Source organism: Lissotriton helveticus, chromosome 5_1, assembly GCF_964261635.1.
Source record: "Lissotriton helveticus chromosome 5_1, aLisHel1.1, whole genome shotgun sequence".
Lineage (NCBI taxonomy): Eukaryota > Metazoa > Chordata > Amphibia > Caudata > Salamandridae > Lissotriton > Lissotriton helveticus.
The window spans coordinates 559307383-559328011 of record NC_136065.1 but is presented as its reverse complement, the minus strand read 5'-3'; the positions used below and the strand labels follow the sequence as shown (position 1 = coordinate 559328011).

At 46.3% G+C, this 20629-nt stretch overlaps 1 protein-coding gene across 2 annotated transcripts in view; it reads right to left on the bottom strand.

Moving 5' to 3' along the window:
• RNLS (renalase, FAD dependent amine oxidase) overlaps positions 1 to 20629 on the bottom strand; it is a 553624-nt gene that overhangs the window by 66908 nt on the left and 466087 nt on the right. For both annotated transcript variants that reach the window (XM_078642883.1, XM_078642884.1), the window contains exon 6: positions 14490 to 14665. In XM_078642883.1, the coding sequence (XP_078499009.1) occupies positions 14490 to 14665 (176 nt within the window). The remainder of the gene's footprint in view (positions 1 to 14489; positions 14666 to 20629) is intronic.

Below are 20629 nucleotides of genomic sequence, written 5' to 3'. Positions count from 1 at the left end.
AAAAAATCTTGTTTTTACTGTTGATTTCCATGATTTTACCACAGACATTGCCTGCAGTAAGCACACATGCATGCAGTCTCCCACACATTACAAAACAACTCGAATGCAAATAATTACAAGTTCAAGACTGATCCTATTTGCAGACATGGGCACTTTTTAGCTTTCTCATTTGCTAATCGGGACTACTACTCTTTTTGGTGCCCGGATCTAATTTCTCTCCCAGTCCGACCCTGCCAGACCCCATACTACTTTTTGCTGTGCATCAGATGCATTTTACACAAAAGATTTTACGAAACGATAAGTCAAAACAAGCTCAGTAAACATCAGACTGAGGATGGGATAGTCGAGGGGCTATCCACTCTCAAGACCACCATTGTATCAGGTTTGAGCTTTAACCCCTTCGCTGCGGCGGCTATTCCGCCGCAGCGCTAAGGGGGAGGCGCGACGGCATGGCGGTCCCGTGCTCGTGACGGAACCGCTCCGTCACGGCCCGCGAGGGAGTTGTGCTTATGACGGAACGGTTCCGTCACGGCCCCGCCTGCCTAATAGAACCTTCAGCGCAGGTGCGGAATTCGTGCCGCGCAGGTGCTAGCGAGCGGGCCGTGACGGAACCGTTCCGTCACCAGCACAGCCCACCCGAGGCTCGTGACGGAACGGTTCCGTCACGAGCATGGGAGGGGTTAACCAACTGGATTTCATCCAAGATGCGACGGCTTGGCCCGGTTGAAAATCATCATCAAGCCTAAACAGAATATGGGTGCCATCGGCATATGATGCTCAGCTTAGGACCAAAGGACATTATACTTCTGGCCAGAGGAGGAACATAAATGTTGAACAGTGTTTTGTGTTCTCATACTGTCAGAAGTAATTTTTTTGTACAGACATCCGCTTCCTTTTCAAGTGATCTATTGGCTCTCTGACTTAAGGTTTGTCAACTTTGATGGTAATAATTAATCTGTTATTAGGCCCTTGTTTCAGTGATTTGTTTGCAATGGTAGGCTCATTTTCCTTTAGTCTTAAAATATTTCCCTCCTTGGCATTTTTGTCGCAGGGCTTGTTAATTGTTCCACGAGTCGCTGGGACACTCTTTGGAGCAGCTGTTGTGCTTTTTAAGTCTTTGTTTGTTTATTATTGTTGGTCTCTCTGGTTTATCTCTGTCTCTTTGCTCCTGATGTATTTCATTTGCACCAGAGCAGACTGCAGACTCTGCCTGAGTGTGCTTGACAGACTTTTTATCGCACTGGCATCATCAGACAATTCGGTTTTACTGAATAGGCCATTGTAATAGGTTCTAAAGCAATCATGGAAGGATTCACAGCTAAACATTTATTAAGTTTGCATTGATTTTCTATTGCGACTTGATCCACTTATTTAGGTTATCCCTAGGGTCCAGTCCACCACTTCACCACATTGTTTTCCCACTTTGTTTTGGAAATCGGGATGATAGTCACCCTATATAAATATACCTTACATTTTGGTCAGCTGGGTAGAGGACAATGGCCTTCAAGGTCCACCGTTGAATTGGATTAAATAATTTTGACAGAACTCAGGGAGGTCATTTGGCACATTTTTCAGCTAAAGTACTGCCTATAAAGTGCAGGGTCCACCAGGGTTCAATCTTGTTCCCCACCTCTTTACCCTGTATCTTAAGCCTCTGATTCAAGAATTAGCAGCTACAGGGTGCTGACTCCACAACTATGCAGACAACTCTCAACTACTGCTTTGCTTAGATGGAACTACAGCCCCTCAGTTAGAATTCACTAATACAATGCATCTTATTAGCAAATGAGGAGTGCGAAGGACCTGAAATTAAACACAGACAAAACCAAGAACATAAGACTGAGCAATAATAAACAAATCTATTAAATCAACTAAACTGGCCTTCAGAAATGGGATCCGTGCCCGAGCCCAGAACTTCTGCCAAAAGCTTTGGAGCTCTAGTAGACAGTAATCTGTCCATGAAAGCTCAAGTCAGATTTAAGGTACCTAAAGACATTTTGTTAGAGCTGTCAGCCTTAGGGTGGCGTTCCCCCGAAACTCCTTTTTTACTGATCTTGTTTTTGCTGGCCCTAGGGCTCTGAGTACTTTACCACAGCTAACCAGTGCTTAAATGCATGTGCTCACTCTTTAAAACATGGTAATATTGGTTTATCCCCAATTGGCATATTTCATTTAATCATGAATCCCAAATAAAGTGGCACTGCATGTGCCCAGGGGCTGTAAATTACATTCTACTAGTAGGCCTGCAGCACTGACTGTAACGCCCACTTAAGTAGCAAGCACTTTAAACATGTCTCAGGCCTGCGATTGCAGCTGGTGTATGCAGTTTTTAAAAATGCCATTTTGACATGGCAAGGTAAACCTTTTGTCAGGCCCAAACCTTCCTTTTTAATAAATAGAAGCCACCCCTAGTATAGGCCCTGCGAAACAGAGGGCAGGGTACAATGTATTTAAAAAGTGGGCCATCTGCAAGGCTGACCTCTCCCATAGGATAACAATGGAATTACTTTATTACATTGGATAAGTGTATTTGGTGTCTCTGGAATCACAATTTAAAATCCTAACTTATGGTGCAGTCAGATTCTAAATTGTAGTTCTGTAAATGCCACTTTTGGAAGTTGGCATGTTTCTGCCTTAGCCATTTAGTGCCTGTAGCCTATCTCTGGTCACATGACTTGTGTATTCCTCCTGGACAGCCACACACAATAAGGAGCGTAGCTGTGCCTGAATGGACCATCACTGGCAGGATGAGAGGGAGGAGCTAGGCACAGACCCACCCACACTTGAACAGGCTGTGTCCTGCCTCGACACAAAGGGCTGCATACTCACTGTAGTTAGTCTTGAGCCAGGACAGGGATGGAAGGATGCCCAGGTACTTCAAAGGAAAACTCTAGTAACTTCTAACCCACTTCAAAGGCACATATAGGTGTAAATACTGAACCTCAGACACCAAATGTTCAGTACCTTTCTGGACCTGCTACTAGGACTTCCACTCTGCTGGACTGATACTGTAAAGGAACTGCTGCCCTACTGTGCTGACATGCTGCCTGCCACCCTCTTGCCTATGAAAGAGAAACTGGATGTGCAACTTCATCTTGAACACAGGACACCAGAGAGACTCAAAGGGCTAGTCTAATGGCCTCTTAATCTGAGTCTCAAGTACATAAAAGGCTCCCCAAACAGTTCCTGCACTGAGCTGCAGTACGTTCCTGACTCCTAAGCGATGCCTCTCCGTTCCTGGACCCTTGATGTGGCTCATGGGCACTGTACTCAAACTTCTGAGCTCTTTGTGACCACAAACATGCCTGTTTACACCGAGACTGTGTAGCTCGTACCAAAAATTAGCGCAAACCGCTGCCAGACCATCTTTTCACACAATAGCATCAACTGCACATGGGGGATTGCCAAAGCAAAGCTCCCGCCTGCCTGTATGCAACACCTGACATGCTTTTCGAACCACACCAACAGCCTCCCATCACACTTTCCTTGGGGCCCTCTCCGATGCGATCGGGACTCTTGGCACAAAACTTAAGAAGATAAAATCAGCAGGGCTAACCTGGGTCTGTATGAGACCTGCGCTCCATTGCAGTTGGCCTGAACTTTTGACTTTGACCCGTTCCAGCGCGACAAGATAGTTGTGGTTGGCACTTTATGCTTTTAGTCAATTGTTTTCACTTTAGTCTTTAAAAATTCATACCTCTGCTCCTCCTGATTGGATTTTTGTCATTTTGGTCTATTTATTATTAAATGTTGCTATATTTTTCTAACTTGGCATGGGATCTTTTTGTGTGGTGTTTTCATGATTTTATGTTTGAAGTGTTGCACAAATACTTTACACATTGCCTTTAAGTTAAGCCTGACTGCTCTGTGCCAAGCTACCACTGGGTTGAGCACAGGTTATTTAGGGATTTGCTTGTGCCTTACTATGACAAAGATTGTGGTTGCTGCTTGACCAATGCTCACACCCCAGTCAACCAGTAACTCAATTTCTCACAATTTTCTTGCTGAAGATATTAAGGAAACTAGCTCCTCTCCTACCTTTTGCAGCCAGGGAAATGGTATCTATGGCCCCGTCTGTCTAGGCTGGACTATGCCAATTTCATTTATTTGGGATTGCCTATTATCATTCACCATAGATTGCAGGTGGTCCAAAATTATGCTTTCCATTTAATATTCAACATTTTTAGGAGTACATATGCCACTCCTGTGCTGAAGCATCTTCATTGCCCACCAAGAAAACAGCAAATTAAATTTAAAGCATGATGCCTTATATTTAAGGCTCTAAGGGGAACAGCTGCCTATGCTGTAGCCAAAATGATTTAAAAATACACTTCTTCACAGACCTTAGGATCTGCATATTCAACTTTCTCCCCATTCCTAGATATCGGGGAAAAAAGGTTGGGAGGGTGAATGTTCTCTCTGCAGGCACATCTTCTATGGAATTCTCTTCCAGGTCATCTTTGACGTGAGCCAAATATAAGTTTTTCCAGAGAAACATGAAAACATGGCTTTTCAAACAAGCTTTTCTTTGCTAATTACACCTTTCCTGTATCAATTTTTGTCAACTTTGGTATTTATTAACCGCCAAGAAACCTTTGGGGAACATGTGCCCCACCTAGCAGTATTAACATAACAAAATATAACTGAGGACTGATTCTTAAAGCACCTTACTTTGCCTACCTACAGACTTACACCCTCTAATAAATGTAGGTTTGATCCAACAAATTTAAAAAGCATTACTTGAAGTTAGTGGTCAATGTCAAACGGTTGCAGGAAAAGAAGGAACGATCCATACATAAGAGCGGAGAAAAAATATAAGCTCCAAAATTCAAGCTGTGAATCCCATCTGATCACCTCAAGCAGAAACAAATATACTGCAGTTTCAGAGTGAGTATGAAAACAAGTGGATGGAGCATGAGGTATGAATGTTCCCAGCTGCCATCTACTTTACTCCTGCTGAACAAGCTATGTTACAGTTCTTTGCTGCTTCGGACATCCCACGAGAAGAGAAGGAAGGAAGACATAATGTACCAGCACTTCAGGGCCTGGCTAGAATATAAGAAATACTGCTCTGGAGAAATAGTTCTGATGTTTATGGTGCTTATTAGCTTGTGGTTTCCTTGTAGTCATTGGTGATCGAGGTGCGCTTTGCAGTTTACTCTGCTGGTGTTGAAGTCTCAGGGGTATTTCTTTCCTACTCATTTTGCTCCTTCCTTATAATTTCACAAAATACCATAGATGGCTTTCCCTGAGAACTTTGATTGCTGAACATTTAAAGAGGTATATTTTACAAGAGAAAGGGGATGTCACATTAGAAAATGGAAGATGGCCAGCAAAATGCTTCTTACTCAGTCTGGAGAAGAATACAGGTCCCTTATGACTCACTACCACTTATGATGTATTCTTCCATTTATGCTTTGATTTCAATGGAGTAAAAATACAGTGTTTCCCTCGCCACGGGAGCCATCAATGAGACTATGGGCGGGCTCCAGAGGAAAAAGATTTGTCAGCAAGTGATCTAATTCCATCTAGTTTGTAACAGATATTGTCAAAGGTGGATTATATCCGGTACTTCTTTCAAATATTGGAGAAATACCATTCAGGCAGTGAGCACAGATAATTTAATGCATTTAGTCTATCATAAAATAATATGTCATATACTATAGTCTTGAATAACAGGTCAACGCCGCAAGGCCCTCTTGTAGACATATAGAATTGACTTGCCTTACATTGTTGTGTCTTGTGAAATAATGTGTCACATTTCCTTTTGGCTTCTCAGTGTCTTATCACTTGCTTTAGGCATGCTGCAGCATTGTCTATGGGTTATACATGTTTTATATTGTCTATTATGTCTTAGATTCTGCCGCGTTGCCTTAGGATTTCTGTAATTTTGGGGGAGTTATTCTGAAACTTTGTCCCTGGGATTTTGATGTAGTATACTGCTGCATGCTGCTAGGTATTCTGCAGTTTCCTCTCCGGGTTGATCTTTTCATGCTGTTATTCGCTGCTTGGCATGCCACTGCTTTATCGCTATGGTCTATGTGTCTCTTTAGGCCATTTGATGCTGGTATTCTGCAGTTATCTTTGGGTTGTCAGTGTCTTACACTGTCACGTGTTACTAGTAATTCTGAAGCTTTGTCCCTAAGCTTTAGATACCTAATACTATTCTGCAGGATTCGATCTGGGCTTTTGACTGCCCTGTGCGGTCTAATGTTGCACGGGGACTTTAAGTGTTTTTTCTGCCATCACACTCTTTTCAGGCAAGGGATTTCAATGTTTTCCTCATCAATTCGTTTTCAAAGTCTGTTAGTGTAAACTGTCCAAACAGTATATTCTTGTTTCTACGCTCTTTATGCAATGGCTCAAGAAAGGACTTTCTTCTCTGCTAAAATGCATGATGCATTGCTTACCAAGCTTGTCTTTCTCCACCTTCCATGTCTGCCTACGTCTACATATATCTTCCTCTAACCCATGGTTCAAATTTTGACAATTGATTGGCTCAGGTCTGTTTATGAATGTTACGAGTTTCAATCCCAGATGCTGTAAAAGCAGCGAAAGTCGTATATGGTGTGGGTGTGTGTGTGGTGTGTGCGTGTGTGTGCCCTAAATGATGCTGCAGCATTTTTTTGTTTGTACTCACTGATACAAGTTGCAACAGTAACTAATAATTAAAACAAGCATTTACAATGCAACGGTTTCGCCTTTGCAAAAGTTAGAGCTATTGGCATTGTAAATGACAAATTTTTTATTTATGTGTTGGTTTTGAAAACAGATAAATAAATGGCATTGTAATTTACATTGCCAACAGCTTAATCTCTCGCAAATGTAAGACCTATTGTACCCTCCTGGACGAGCTCAGCAGACAGCAATTACTACCACACACACACACACACCCAGAGCCAGCCACACACACACACAGAGCCACACACACACACCCAGAGCCACACACACACACCCAGAGCCACACACACACCCAGAGCCACACACACACACACATACACACACCCAGAGCCACACACACACCCAGAGCCAAACACACACACACCCAGAGCCACACACACACCCAGAGCCACACACACACCCACACACCCAGAGCCACACACACACCCACACACCCAAAGCCACACACACACACACACACCCAGAGCCACACACACACACCCAGAGCCACACACACACACACATCCCCAGAGCCACACACACCCAGCCACACACACCCACACACCCAGAGCCACACACACCCACACACCCACACACCCAGAGCCACACACACCCACACACCCAGAGCCACACACACCTAGGAGAGAAAGCACAGCGAGGGGGCAGGGAAGCAAGCACAGCGAGGGGGCAGAGAAGCAAGCACAGCGAGGGGGCAGAGAAGCAAGCACAGCCAGGGGGCAGGTAAGCAAGCGCAGCCAGGGGGCAGGGAAGCAAGCGCTGCCAGGGGGCAGGGAAGCAAGTGCAGCCAGGGGGCAGGGAAGCAAGCGCAGCCAGGGGGCAGGGAAGCAAGCGCAGCCAGGGGGCAGGGAAGCAAGCTCAGCCAGGGGGCAGGGAAGCAAGGGGCAGGGAAGCAAGCGCAGCCAGGGGGCAGGGAAGCAAGCTCAGCCAGGGGGCAGGGAAGCAAGCACAGCCAGGGGGCAGGGAAGCAAGCACAGCCAGGGGGCAGGGAAGCAAGCCCAGCCAGGGGGCAGGGAAGCAAGCTTAGCCAGGGGGCAGGGAAGCAAGCACAGCCAGGGGGCAGGGAAGCAAGCACAGCCAGGGGGCAGGGAAGCAAGCACAGCCAGGGGGCAGGGAAGCAAGCACAGCCAGGGGGCAGGGAAGCAAGCACAGCCAGGGGGCAGGGAAGCAAGCACAGCGCCCCCTTGAGTCTCTTCCACAGAACAATTCATGGAGAAGTCGTCATGCACCCAGGCCCTGGGGGAGCTCTCCCTAATCTTGACATTGCAAATAAAAGAAACATCAGCAATCTCGCTGCAAAAACAAGTGAGTGTGTGTGAGAGTTTGTGTGTGAGAGTGAGTGAGTGTGTTTCCACCCGTGGCCTTGATGTTGTTCACGCTTAAGATATGTTTTGTAAGTGCTGCCCCATTATATCCTCACAAAGGTGCTGGTCACTCCTACACCTGCAAAAGTGGCACAGCGAACAGAGCAGTTACTACCACACACACACACACCCAGAGCCAGCCAGCCACACACACACCCAGAGCCACACACACACACCCAGAGCCACACACACACACCCAGAGCCACACACACACCCAGAGCCACACACACACACACACACATACACACACACATACACACACCCAGAGCCACACACACACCCAGAGCCAAACACACACACACCCAGAGCCACACACACACCCAGAGCCACACACACACCCACACACCCAGAGCCACACACACACCCACACCTACACACCCAAAGCCACACACACACACACCCAGAGCCACACACACACACCCAGAGCCACACACACACACACATCCCCAGAGCCACACACACCCAGCCACACACACCCACACACCCAGAGCCACACACACCCACACACCCAGAGGCACACACACCCACACACCCAGAGCCACACACACCCACACACCCAGAGCCACACACACCTAGGAGAGCAAGCACAGCGAGGGGGCAGGGAAGCAAGCACAGCGAGGGGGCAGAGAAGCAAGCACAGCGAGGGGGCAGGGAAGCAAGCACAGCCAGGGGGCAGGTAAGCAAGCGCAGCCAGGGGGCAGGGAAGCAAGCGCTGCCAGGGGGCAGGGAAGCAAGCGCAGCCAGGGGGCAGGGAAGCAAGCGCAGCCAGGGGGCAGGGAAGCAAGCGCAGCCAGGGGGCAGGGAAGCAAGCTCAGCCAGGGGGCAGGGAAGCAAGGGGCAGGGAAGCAAGCGCAGCCAGGGGGCAGGGAAGCAAGCTCAGCCAGGGGGCAGGGAAGCAAGCACAGCCAGGGGGCAGGGAAGCAAGCACAGCCAGGGGGCAGGGAAGCAAGCACAGCCAGGGGGCAGGGAAGCAAGCCCAGCCAGGGGGCAGGGAAGCAAGCTTAGCCAGGGGGCAGGGAAGCAAGCACAGCCAGGGGGCAGGGAAGCAAGCACAGCCAGGGGGCAGGGAAGGTATACAACCTTTACCACGCAACTTTTACCACGACCTACCATTACCACGCAACTTTTACAACGCAGGACCCTTTACCACGCATACCATTACAACGCTGGTATTTACAACGCAGGTACTTTTACAACGCATACCATTACAACGTAAGTATTGGTAAGTATATCATTTTATTTAAAATATTTTAGGTTTGGGTTTTGGGTAAATGGGTATTTTTAGGGTTCAGGGTCAGTTTTCAGTTTTTGGGTAAAGGGGTATTTTTAGGGTTCAGGGTCAGTTTTCAGTTTTTGGGTAAAGGGGTATTTTTAGGGTTTAGGGTCAGTTTTCAGTTTTTGGGTAAAGGGGTATTTTTAGGGTTCAGGGTCAGTTTTCAGTTTTTGGGTACAGGGGTATTTTTAGGGTTCAGGGTCAGTTTTCAGTTTTTGGGTACAGGGGTATTTTTAGGGTTCAGGGTCAGTTTTCAGTTTTTGGGTACAGGGGTATTTTTAGGGTTCAGGGTCAGTTTTCAGTTTTTGGGGTACAGGGGTATTTTTAGGGTTCAGGGTCAGTTTTCAGTTTTTGGGGTGCAGGGGTATTTTTAGGGTTCAGGGTCAGTTTTCAGTTTTTGGGGTACAGGGGTATTTTTAGGGTTCAGAGCTGGGTTTGGGTTTTGGGGTTCTTGGGTATTTTTAGGTTTTAGGGCTGGGTTTGGGTTTTGGGGTACAGGGGTATTTTAACATATATATTTAAAAATTAATAATTAAATATTAACATAAATAATTAAAATATTAAATATTAAAATAATAATTTATTAATTAAAAAAAATATTATTAATAATTATTTTACCATATTATTTACTTACCTATACTTACGTTGTAATGGTATGCGTTGTAATAGTACCTGCGTTGTAAATACCAGCGTTGTAATGGTATGCGTGGTAAAGGGTCCTGCGTTGTAAAAAATGCGTGGTAATGGTCTGCGTGGTAAAAGTCCGCGTTGTAACGTCATATATCCGGCAGGGAAGCAAGCACAGCCAGGGGGCAGGGAAGCAAGCACAGCCAGGGGGCAGGGAAGCAAGCACAGCGCCCCCTTGAGTCTCTTCCACAGAACAATTCATGGAGAAGTCGTCATGCGCCCAGGCCCTGGGGGAGCTCTCCCTAATCTTGACATTGCAAATAAAAGAAACATCAGCAATCTCGCTGCAAAAACAAGTGAGTGTGTGTGAGAGTTTGTGTGTGAGAGTGAGTGAGTGTGTTTCCACCCGTGGCCTTGATGTTGTTCACGCTTAAGATATGTTTTGTAAGTGCTGCCCCATTATCTCCTCACAAAGGTGCTGGTCACTCCTACACCTGCAAAAGTGGCACAGCGAATAGAGTTACATCCTAACGAAACAAGCCTTGATGCTGGTCATTTACGTTCACTTGTGTATTAACATATTCTTCTTCAAAACCTTATTTCTTATGTTAACGTCGCCAGTTAGCAGGGGCGTAGCTTCGGGGAGTTGGGAGAGTTACACCCCTAATAAATACATTTTCTTGAAAATGGTTGGGAACAGAGGTTTTCAGGTGAATGTCGGCTTTTACAAGGAATTGTTACAAAAACACAAAAGCACACTCTCCCTCTGCTTTGAAAATCTGAAACCCACCCCCATCACCTTAATCTTACTTACCAAGCTACGCCCCTGCCAGTTATTCCAAAACACTCATGCGTGTACTTTGCCTGGAGTCCCTTCACCCCTGCCTGCTGCAGCCATGGAGACACTTTGGGTGAAAGTCTAGCGAGAGACGGGCCACGGAGTCGAACGGGCACACGGACAGCGGGAGGGGGGGCGGGAACGGGCACACGGACAGCGGCGGGGGCGGGAACGGGCACACGGACAGCGGGGGGGCGGGAACAGGCACACGGACAGCGGGAGGGGGGGCGGGAACGGGCACACGGACAGCGGGAGGGGGGGCGGGAACGGGCACACGGACAGCGGGAGGGAGGCGGGTTAACGGGCACACGGACAGCGGGAGGGGGGGCGGGAACGGGCACACGGACAGCAGGAGGGGGGGCGGGAACGGGCATCCGCACAGCGGGAGGGGGGCTTTCAGTCTGGTATGCTTAGGTGAATGTCAGCTTTTACAAGGAATTGTTACAAAAACACAGAAGCACACTCCCCCTCTGCTTTGAAAATCTGAAACCCACCCCCATCACCCTAATCTTACTTACCAAGCTACGCCCCTGCCAGTTATTCCAAAACACTCCTGCGTGTACTTTGCCTGGAGTCCCTTCACCCCTGCCTGCTGCAGTCATGGAGACACTTTGGGTGAAAGTCTAGCGAGAGACGGGCCACGGAGTCGAACAGGCACATGGACAGCGGGAGGGGGGCGGGAACGGGCACACGGACAGCGGGAGTGGGGGCGGGAAGGGGCACACGGACAGCGGGAAGGGGGCGGGTTAACGGGCACACGGACAGCGGGAGGGGGCGGGAACGGGCACACGGACAGCGGAAGGGGGGGCGGGAACGGGATAAAATAAGTAGTACAAAATGCCGCTGACCTGCTACCAAATCAAGGAAAGTAAAATCGCGCAGCCCACCCCTGCAAAGCACACGTTGGAAATGACCAAAACATGCCTAGACAAAAAAAAAAAAAAACGCCCACCGCCGCATAACGCACGAAAAGAGGCGGAGAGCGAAAAAATCACCGGAACACCAACGAATCTGCTCCCACAATGACTGACGCATCTCTCTTCCAATGGCTAGCCTCCATTTATGGAGCTAGCCAATGGAAGAGACAGGCGGGACAAAGCCCCTTACTGCAAAACATAAGATTTCGCCTGCGCGAACACTGCTGCGCAGTGGACGCCAGGCGAAACCTAAAAACGAATGAAAGCATTTTGTTAAAACATGGAGGGGTCAAAAGCAACATGGGGGTGCGGGTGGAGGAGCAGCATTGGGCACCACTGGAGGGACAGCAGATGAAAGCAAATAGGGGATCACAGGGGTGAAAAACAGCAACGTGGAGCAGGGAGAAGCACATGGACGAATAAACAACAGGGGGTGGGGGAGTACATAATGGTGACGCCAACATGGAGGGGCGCATGGAGAAGCACACTGGTGACAGAGAACAAAGCATAGTGCAGGGAGAGAGAAGTACACAAGGGAGACAGCTGGGTAAAAATCATGCCAACCCATGGAATGCTTAACGCAAAAAGAAAAAAGTAGTAGTTGAAAAGCAATCAGTGCAAGAAGCATTTGAGCCAGCAATCAAAATATATGGGAAAGAGGTTATGATTCATGGGAGGAACAAGCACATTATTGAGAAGCCAGGACACGAATAAGAAGCAGGCAATGAAGATTGACAGAAAAGCCAACCAATGGCAAGCAGACATAATTAATGCTTCACGTGATTTTTAGTCAAATAACCTAATCTTGGTGCTGAAGAACAGATGGGTATCGTTAACCACTTAATGGTACTCATTGTATCAGCCTGAGAAGGATGAGAGGCTGGGTGAACCTGTCAGGATTCAAACTCATGAGCATAAGAACAAGCACAGATACATTATTCCGCTGGGCCACAAGACCCAGCCTGGAGGTTAGTGATGAATAATGTTCAGACTACTAAACACAAAAATATATAGAATCACATAGGTTAAAAAAACGAAGATGCATTTAAAAACATCAGAATTTCTAGGATAATTCACAACTCTGCCATTAACAGTTCCCATGCATACCCTTCGAGTCCACCCCTTTTACCCCTCACAACCTCACCTGTTGAAGTCATTTCCCGTGTCCATAGTGCAGCCTACCACTATGTGAAGGCTGTAACCTTAACATCAAAGTATAAAAGCGAAAAAAACAACTTAAGATTGTTAAAGTTTCTTAGAGTCAGGCTTCGGGAAATGAACATGTAGACTCTAAAATAAACTTTCTTTCAAAAGTAGATAACTTTATTCACACTTCTAGAATTCTCTATAACACTCATCCGTGTAAGGAGTAGTTTTTATAAGAACAAGACCTATCCAACATGTCAAAGGTGCCTTTTATGTCTAGTCTGTTTTATTTTGTTTATATGACCTCTAGAGGTTTTTTTCTGATCGAAAAGGAGATGGGTTCTTTCACCGTAGAGACTTAAAAAAAAAAAAGGTATTGAAAGATAAACAAGAAAATACCTTTGAATGAGAATAGCAACAGAGATTTTGTTTCAGTTACTGGATACTGGAGTAAATAGTAATAGAAGTGGTTTCCTAAGCAGCCTATCACTTCCCATCCAGCAAACCTGTGTGCGCCTGAGGATCAAAGCTAGCGGAAAATTTGTTTTTCTGTGTTTCTTGCCCTCGTCGCTTCTGTCTCTCCTTGGCGGTCAAGGCTGGCTCCCGAACAGCTCTGGTCGCTTTTCAGGCAATAGACATAAATGTAGGACTACAAACAAACACACACAAAAAGAAGGGGTGGTGGGACGGCTGAAATAGCAAAGCGTTAGTCTGTTGTGGTACGGGAAAATCATGTATAAACCCAGAAGCAGACTTACCACAGCTTTATTAGCGAGATGCTAAACGACAGCCAACTGTCTCCTGCTAGATTTTTCCAGCGGTAGTAACTTGAGTAATTATTCAACAAAATGGGTTCTTGTCCTGCAATCGAAAACCACCAATGACAGGGAAAAAGAAATTCAGGTGAAAGGGAGGCCCCATCGAGCCCACCACAAATGTAATGATTGATCGGAAACAGAGCTCAAGAGAAGCAGATATGGCACAGCTGCCGGCCATGCGAGATGAAATTTGAAAGCGGGCCCGCTCACTCCAAAAGCATTCACTCTACCTACTCGGAAGAAAAACAAGTGCGTCCACTAAAGTGAAAGCAAAAAACTGTGTTTAATTACCCATGATGAGAGAGGAATGCAGCTGCCATACTGCGTGCCGCTGCTCGCTCCCGAGACCCAAACGCCGTGGGAGTGAACGTTTAGAGAAAAGGCAGGACATGCACCCATCTTTGGCCAATTGCATGCTTTCATTATTGAAAGCTACACGCAACGGCCAATGGAATGTGTGGGAGTTGCCAGACCCACTCGGAGAAGTCTCGGGGAAGTTTGGAGTGCTTACAAGAAGCCTCCCATAGAGCAGTTCATGCACGTTGCGCTAGGCTCGACCTAAAAAAGTGTAATAGGATACCATGTCACATTTGCACGGTTTAACAATCTAATTTTTATCCAACATTTGAAAGAGTTAGCAATCGCCTCTCACAGAATCTTCACACTTAATAGAAAGTGCCTGTCTTTAGGTCAAGAACATACTAAAGTGTGCCTAAATATTTATCAGTTAGTAACTCAAAATAAAAAGACGTGGAAAACACCACCTGATTTCTTACTAATCGTCTGCAGCGGAACAGACTGAGACATGTGTTAACCACTTCCCCTTACCTGTGAGTATCTCCATTTCTGGCATTTGATACTGGCTGGTGTTGGAAGGCCTGGCAATAGGGTGTCCAGATGACTCAGGATAAGTTGCTGTACATCTTTTTGTTCGCTCTCCAAATGTTCAATTCCAAATGGCACGCTAGTGTGAACAACAATAGACGGCCCAACCTCTGAGGATTCTGTGTAGGCAGGGAGCACAGACAGGCTTCTTTAGTTAGGAACTATATCCAATAAAAAGTAATAATTTAAAACAAATGTTCAATTGAATGAAATCCATGCTTGAAATACTGCAGTGACTAGACCTCTAAAAGCAAGGATTTGTAAGAGAGTGTATATAATACATGGAAGCCTGCAGACTCTGTCTAAAACCTGCCTGTTATTTTCCCTTATTACATTTGGGTTGTGACGTCTCTAGTCTACTGCAATAACAAAATGACATAGCGGCTCAACTGTAATAAATTATTACAGTTGAGTTGTGACATCCTAATGCCAGCTGCTCAAAAAAGCAGCAAAGGTTTAACAAATATGGCATAATTACAGCTACAGTTTACATACTTTGTTATAATGATCTGTTTTTCTAACACTGACAGTGACCAGCACAAAGGACACATGTATGACATTATGTTGTTCGTTTGCACAATGTAGTTCATTACAGTAAAGAAAGAACCTCTTTGTATGTTACTTCTCCTTCTGAGCTACAGCCTTTTTAAATCTAATTCATATTACATTGATTCTAACATGTTTTACAACAAAAAAACGAACTGCTTTTTGAGGTGTTTAATGTTGTGTTACACATCCACTTTATTCTTCATGTCTGTAACCATACTATACCTTTGTATGTATGTATGTATGTATGTTGCGGAATTTCTAATGTGTGAACCTAGGGAGTAAGGGACAGATGAAGAAGCAGGGAGAGCTAATGAAAATTGTGAAAAGTTAGCCTGAAGTAGTGTACCTTTAAGATTTTTTTTAGTTTCTTAGTGAATATTAGGAGGGTTGGTGCTGTTCTGGTGTTGTGCTAGATCCTGGGGAAGGGAGTGGAAAGCTTGTTTTCTTATTTTCTCCTTCCTACAGTTTCCAGTTTCTAATCTGGTGATGTTGGACCACCTCACCTGGCGGTGACCTCAAATATTATTAGCTTGTTAGCTGGGCAGACAGGGGCATTGTGATGCAGTCAATCTTGAAAATAATCTGAGCTGGCAGGGGGAGCCAGTGTAGATCCTTTAGCATGAGGACAATGCCGTGGAATTTCGTCAGCTCAGTGATGAGCCATGTTTATGTATAAAGGATGCCTTTCATAGGAGGGAGAGCAGCCTCTGGAAAGCCGTTGAAGAGGGTGGTGCCTAGATGAGAGAGAACAAGGGGATGAACTATCTTTGTAAAGTCCTATTACTCCTGGAAGAAGAATTCCACTATTTTCAAGAGCTAGTGTTGGAACCAGGTTGTTTTGGTCCTTTTGGCAATAGATTAATTGAGTGAGAGGTTGTAATCGATGGTGAATCTAAAGTATTCTGTTTGTTCTGTTAGTTGGAGTGTGAAGCCTGACTGGATCAGAAAATGTTTGTTTGATTAGTTAGTTATATCCCAGTTAGGTGGATCTTGATGCTGGTGTCTGCAAGGGTGGCCCTCAGGGTTCCACATAAAGGTTGAAAATGGTGGCTGAGGGAATGGAGGCCAGAGGACACCGCAAAAGACGGGGAGAACGCCGGATCTGGTACTTCCTATTTGAAAGAGTGTCTGTCAGTATGTGAGGTAGGACGTGAACCACTGCAGGGATGTGCCAGTGAATCCCATGTATGTTTTCAAGGCGTGGATCAAAGATTTATGGCCAGTGGCGTCAAAAGCTGTGGCAAGGGAGGCAAGTGATGTTTTTGCCATTGAGGAATAGCGTGTTGTTGACTACTTGGAGTATGACTGTTTCAATACTGTTGCATGGTCTGAACTCTAATTGAAAGTATTGAAGTAGGCTATTCTTGCAGATGTGATCCTGAACTTAATGGCGACTGCCTACTTGATGATTTTCCAAAAATGGGAGGGTTATAAGATAGAAGCTGGCAAGGTTGTCTGGATCTAGCATAGGTTGTTTTGTGAGGAGCAGGAACTTTCTGGTCTTGAGACTATCCACAAAAGTGTACTGGAGTAGCAAAGCATTGATAATGTGGAGAAGGGATGTGAGGACTTCTCTTTGAGAGCATATCTAAAGGCCTTAACTGAAGCATGAATTCCCAAAAGCTGTTGCACCTTCAAATGACCCAATATCTGAAGGAGTCCATATTGAAATGCTAGAAAGTGCTTTAAATGCTGGCCTGTTCAAAACATGTTACTTTGGGGGCTCCTGGGAGGTCTAATACCATCTGATATATTGTTCAGTTCCTAGGCGACTGCCTTTAGATACTTCGGGAACCATGCTGCCAGCCTGCTTGATTATTTTCTTTAGACAGCACTTATCGCCTCATTGCCTGTATGTATGTATGGTCAAAATTCTGAAGATCAGTCGCAGCCAGAATTCCCTGATAGGCAGCATTTTCCTACAAATGGATACCACATGGCTGAGCAATTCTCCTGTCAGGCCAAATAGTCTGCAGGTGCTATTTGTACCGACCCTCCGTCTCCCATACCAGTAGGCTTTCAAAGGGATTAACTCAAATCTGTGCCACATCAATTGGTGCCCTGATCCTTAGCAGGAAGTTGAGTTAAATTGGTTGACAAAGAAGGTATATCATATAATTTAGCTGCCCAGCTATGAAGAGACTTTTTTATGCAAGTCCTTACTGTAGAAATCTGCTGAGATTATTTTTGCTTGTTTTGAGAGGTCTTGATGTCTGTTAAAGTATATTTCCTAGGCCTCCTGAGTGATCCGGGAAGTGTCGAAGGGGTGGCCCAATGTAGAGCTCTCCTGCGTAATCAACTGCCATGAATGATGGTTCAAGGAACCTGTGGGCGCTGTCTTTAGTTTAGCATGATATGACAAAAACCTGGCTTTAAGTAGCAGATATGGCTTTGTAAGGTTAAATTCTAAACAGATTTGCGAGGGGTTGGTGCAAACTGGTAGAAAGAAAAGTTGGCAAAAGTATTTGCATTGCGCTTTGTCCAGCCAGGTATCAAGGTTATTTTTGAAGGCAATGGCTTCATAAGCCCAAGTGAGCATTAGTTTGCTTTTCACAACCTTCATTAAAGATCTGTTTTTTGTGTAGTTATTGAAAAGCCCGTGTCAGAGACTGGCAAAACTCTTTAAGACATTTAGGTATTTCGTCCTCTCTTGTTCAGTGATTTCTGAAGATATTTATAGGCTGACACCCACTCTAGCTTTTATTTATTCAGAAACCAGCAACCACTTTTAATTAGATTACAAACAAAAAGTTTAAACTTGGTCCTAGCTAGGTTGATTAAGATGTTGTTAATTTATTACCTGCGAGTAGATGTGGTATTATGACACCACTTAATTTCTGCAGAAATGACAGACCTATGTAGCAATACGTATACTGGAAACATCTAGCATTGCTTCAGGCACCTTAGTGAGGACTCACATTTAAAAATAGTGTTTCCTATAACAAACTAATTAATAATATGGAAGATCCACTTGGGAGCATTAGAACAGCGTGGGGGGTGGATAGATTGGAGCTGGATGATGAAGACTGGGTGGAGGCGGTCTCCTCCCCCAAGGTAGTCGCAATTCAGATGAGGCTTAGACTGGTGCAACTTAAAATCTTACATAGATCATATGTCACAGGGCCTAGAATGGTACACATGGGGAAAGCGACAAACGCAGACTGTAGGAGGGGGTGTGGTGAGGTGGGCACTTTCATGCATATCCTATGGCACTGTCAGGAGATACAAACCTATTGGATGAAAATGCATGATGTGATTAAAGATGTGCTGGGGGAGGTGATGCGACCGGAGGCCCGCAGATGTATTTTGAACATATGGGAACCCACGGATTTGAATGGATATCAAAAACAGTGGGTGACGCTGGCGTGTATGGTGGCGAAGCGTAATATTGCTCAATTATGGGGAGCCAGCCAGTCACTCCAGCTCACCAAGTGGTCCCAGGATTTAGACTGGTGTATGTTTAGAGAAAGGGCGGTATATGTGGCTAGGGGTTGTCCGGAGAAGTGGGGGAAGATTTGGGGGGCTTGGAATACTTACCGTGGCGATTTGTGTACACCCCCGATGAGACAGCTAGAAGCTGAAGCACTGGAGTCCCTGTGATCCCGAGAATTTTTTATACTGTATTTGCGATTTTGTACGAATGACAGTTCTAACCTTGCAATGTTGTTATGATTTGCTCACCTGATGCCTTATTTATTGTTTGGTTTGTTCTTTATTTAATAAAAAGATAAAAAAATAAAAAAAATAGTGTTTCATTGTGAATTACAAAACAACCTTGGAAATATGTTGCAACTCTAGCATGAAGGCCAACAAGGCTGAAACAATCCTGCAGTTGCACGTGTTCCCATAATGGGGCCTATGGCCTAGTTATTTGTGGTGAACTATTGACTTTGTCAGTAGGTATTTCCCTTGCCACACAGCTCCGCCTGGTAGCTGTTGCTCCCTGACCCTTACAGATCCTGAGTTTGAGGCCCTCGTCCAACCGCAGGTACCCGCCTGCGTCTCATCCCTGGTGGTCCAGTGGGGAGCATTTCTGCTCTGCCCTCTGTCTCTCTGATTTCTGCATTTTCCCCTCTGATCTCTTTTGTTCCTTAAATTTCACCTTTTCTGCCTTTCTGTCACTTTCTTTCTCTTTCTGCACTTGTTGTGCCTTTTTTCTCCAGGGCTTTTTTCTGCTTGTCCCCCTATGCCCCCCCCCCCAGCACCACTTTCCAGCTTCCCACTTTTCTAGCCTCCAAGCTGTCAGCCCTCCACCTCACCCTAATTATTGGCGGCCGTTGTGTGGCTGAGCACCTCTGGTACGTCAAACGCAGGCCCGTCAGCGCCAATCCGTGCCTGGACTGTGCCCTGTTGCCATGGACGTTGGTCCTCTGGCCCCCACCACTACAACACTAGCACCCTCCACACCCTCAGCACCGGACGCCACTTCGCCTGCCACCTAGTATCAGTGAAGAACGCCCAAGGCACGTTCATCTGCCGCACCTGCAACTGCACTTTCACCAGCCTCCGTACACCAGACCTACCGACTGCACGACCCTCAAGAATTGGACCTGACCTCCTCGGATGAATCCTACTCAACACCTGCTCCCTCAAAAGACATGCTGTGGAGATCTAGGACCTACTCAACTCCACCTCCCTGACATCACCTTCTTCACGGAAACGTGGAAGAACTCCAGCTCAGACCAGAACACCGCAACTGCCATCCCTGACTGATACAAAATCATCCACAAGGACCACATCAACCAACCAGGAGGAGGCATCGCCATCGTTCACAAAGAGACACTTCATCTCACAACCAGCTTTGACAACCACTCACCCAACATGGAGCACCTCCACTTCCAGATACATCCCAACCCGAACGCCGCCCTCCATGGCACCCTCCTCTACAGACCTCCTGGACCCCATCCCCCCTTCAGCAAAGCCATAGCGGGCTTCATTGATCATCATGCGCCTGCCTCGATGGACTACATCCTTCTCGGTGACCTCAGTTTCCATCTGGACAACCTCAAAGACCACAACAGCTCATCCCTACTGGAGAACCTCGCCACCGTTGGACTTAAACACCTGGTCACAATCCCAACCCACTCAGCGGGACACACGCTCGACCCCATCTTCTCCGCAAGCAACAAAATCTCTTTCAGCCACACCTCAAAGCCACACTGGACCGACCAACACACCGTCCACTCTCATTCACCAAACTCACCGTACGCCACCACGCCTACCTCAATCCTCACAGAAGCTGGAACAAGGTCACCGAAGACCAGCTCACCACCTCCCTCAGCTAGACCTCACCACAGATAACCACGGATGCCAACACCTCAGCAAGCAACCTCCACCGTTGGATCTCTGACTGCGCCACCACACTGGCCCCCCTCAAGAAAACTTCAGGCAAGCATCCCTCCAAGAAAGCCGACTGGTTTTCCTCCGCCCCCCAAGATTCCAGGCACACCTCAAGACAACTCAAGAAAAGATGGAGGAGCAGTAAGATCACAGCATACCACACATGCTTCATATCTGCCATCACCGCGCACCAG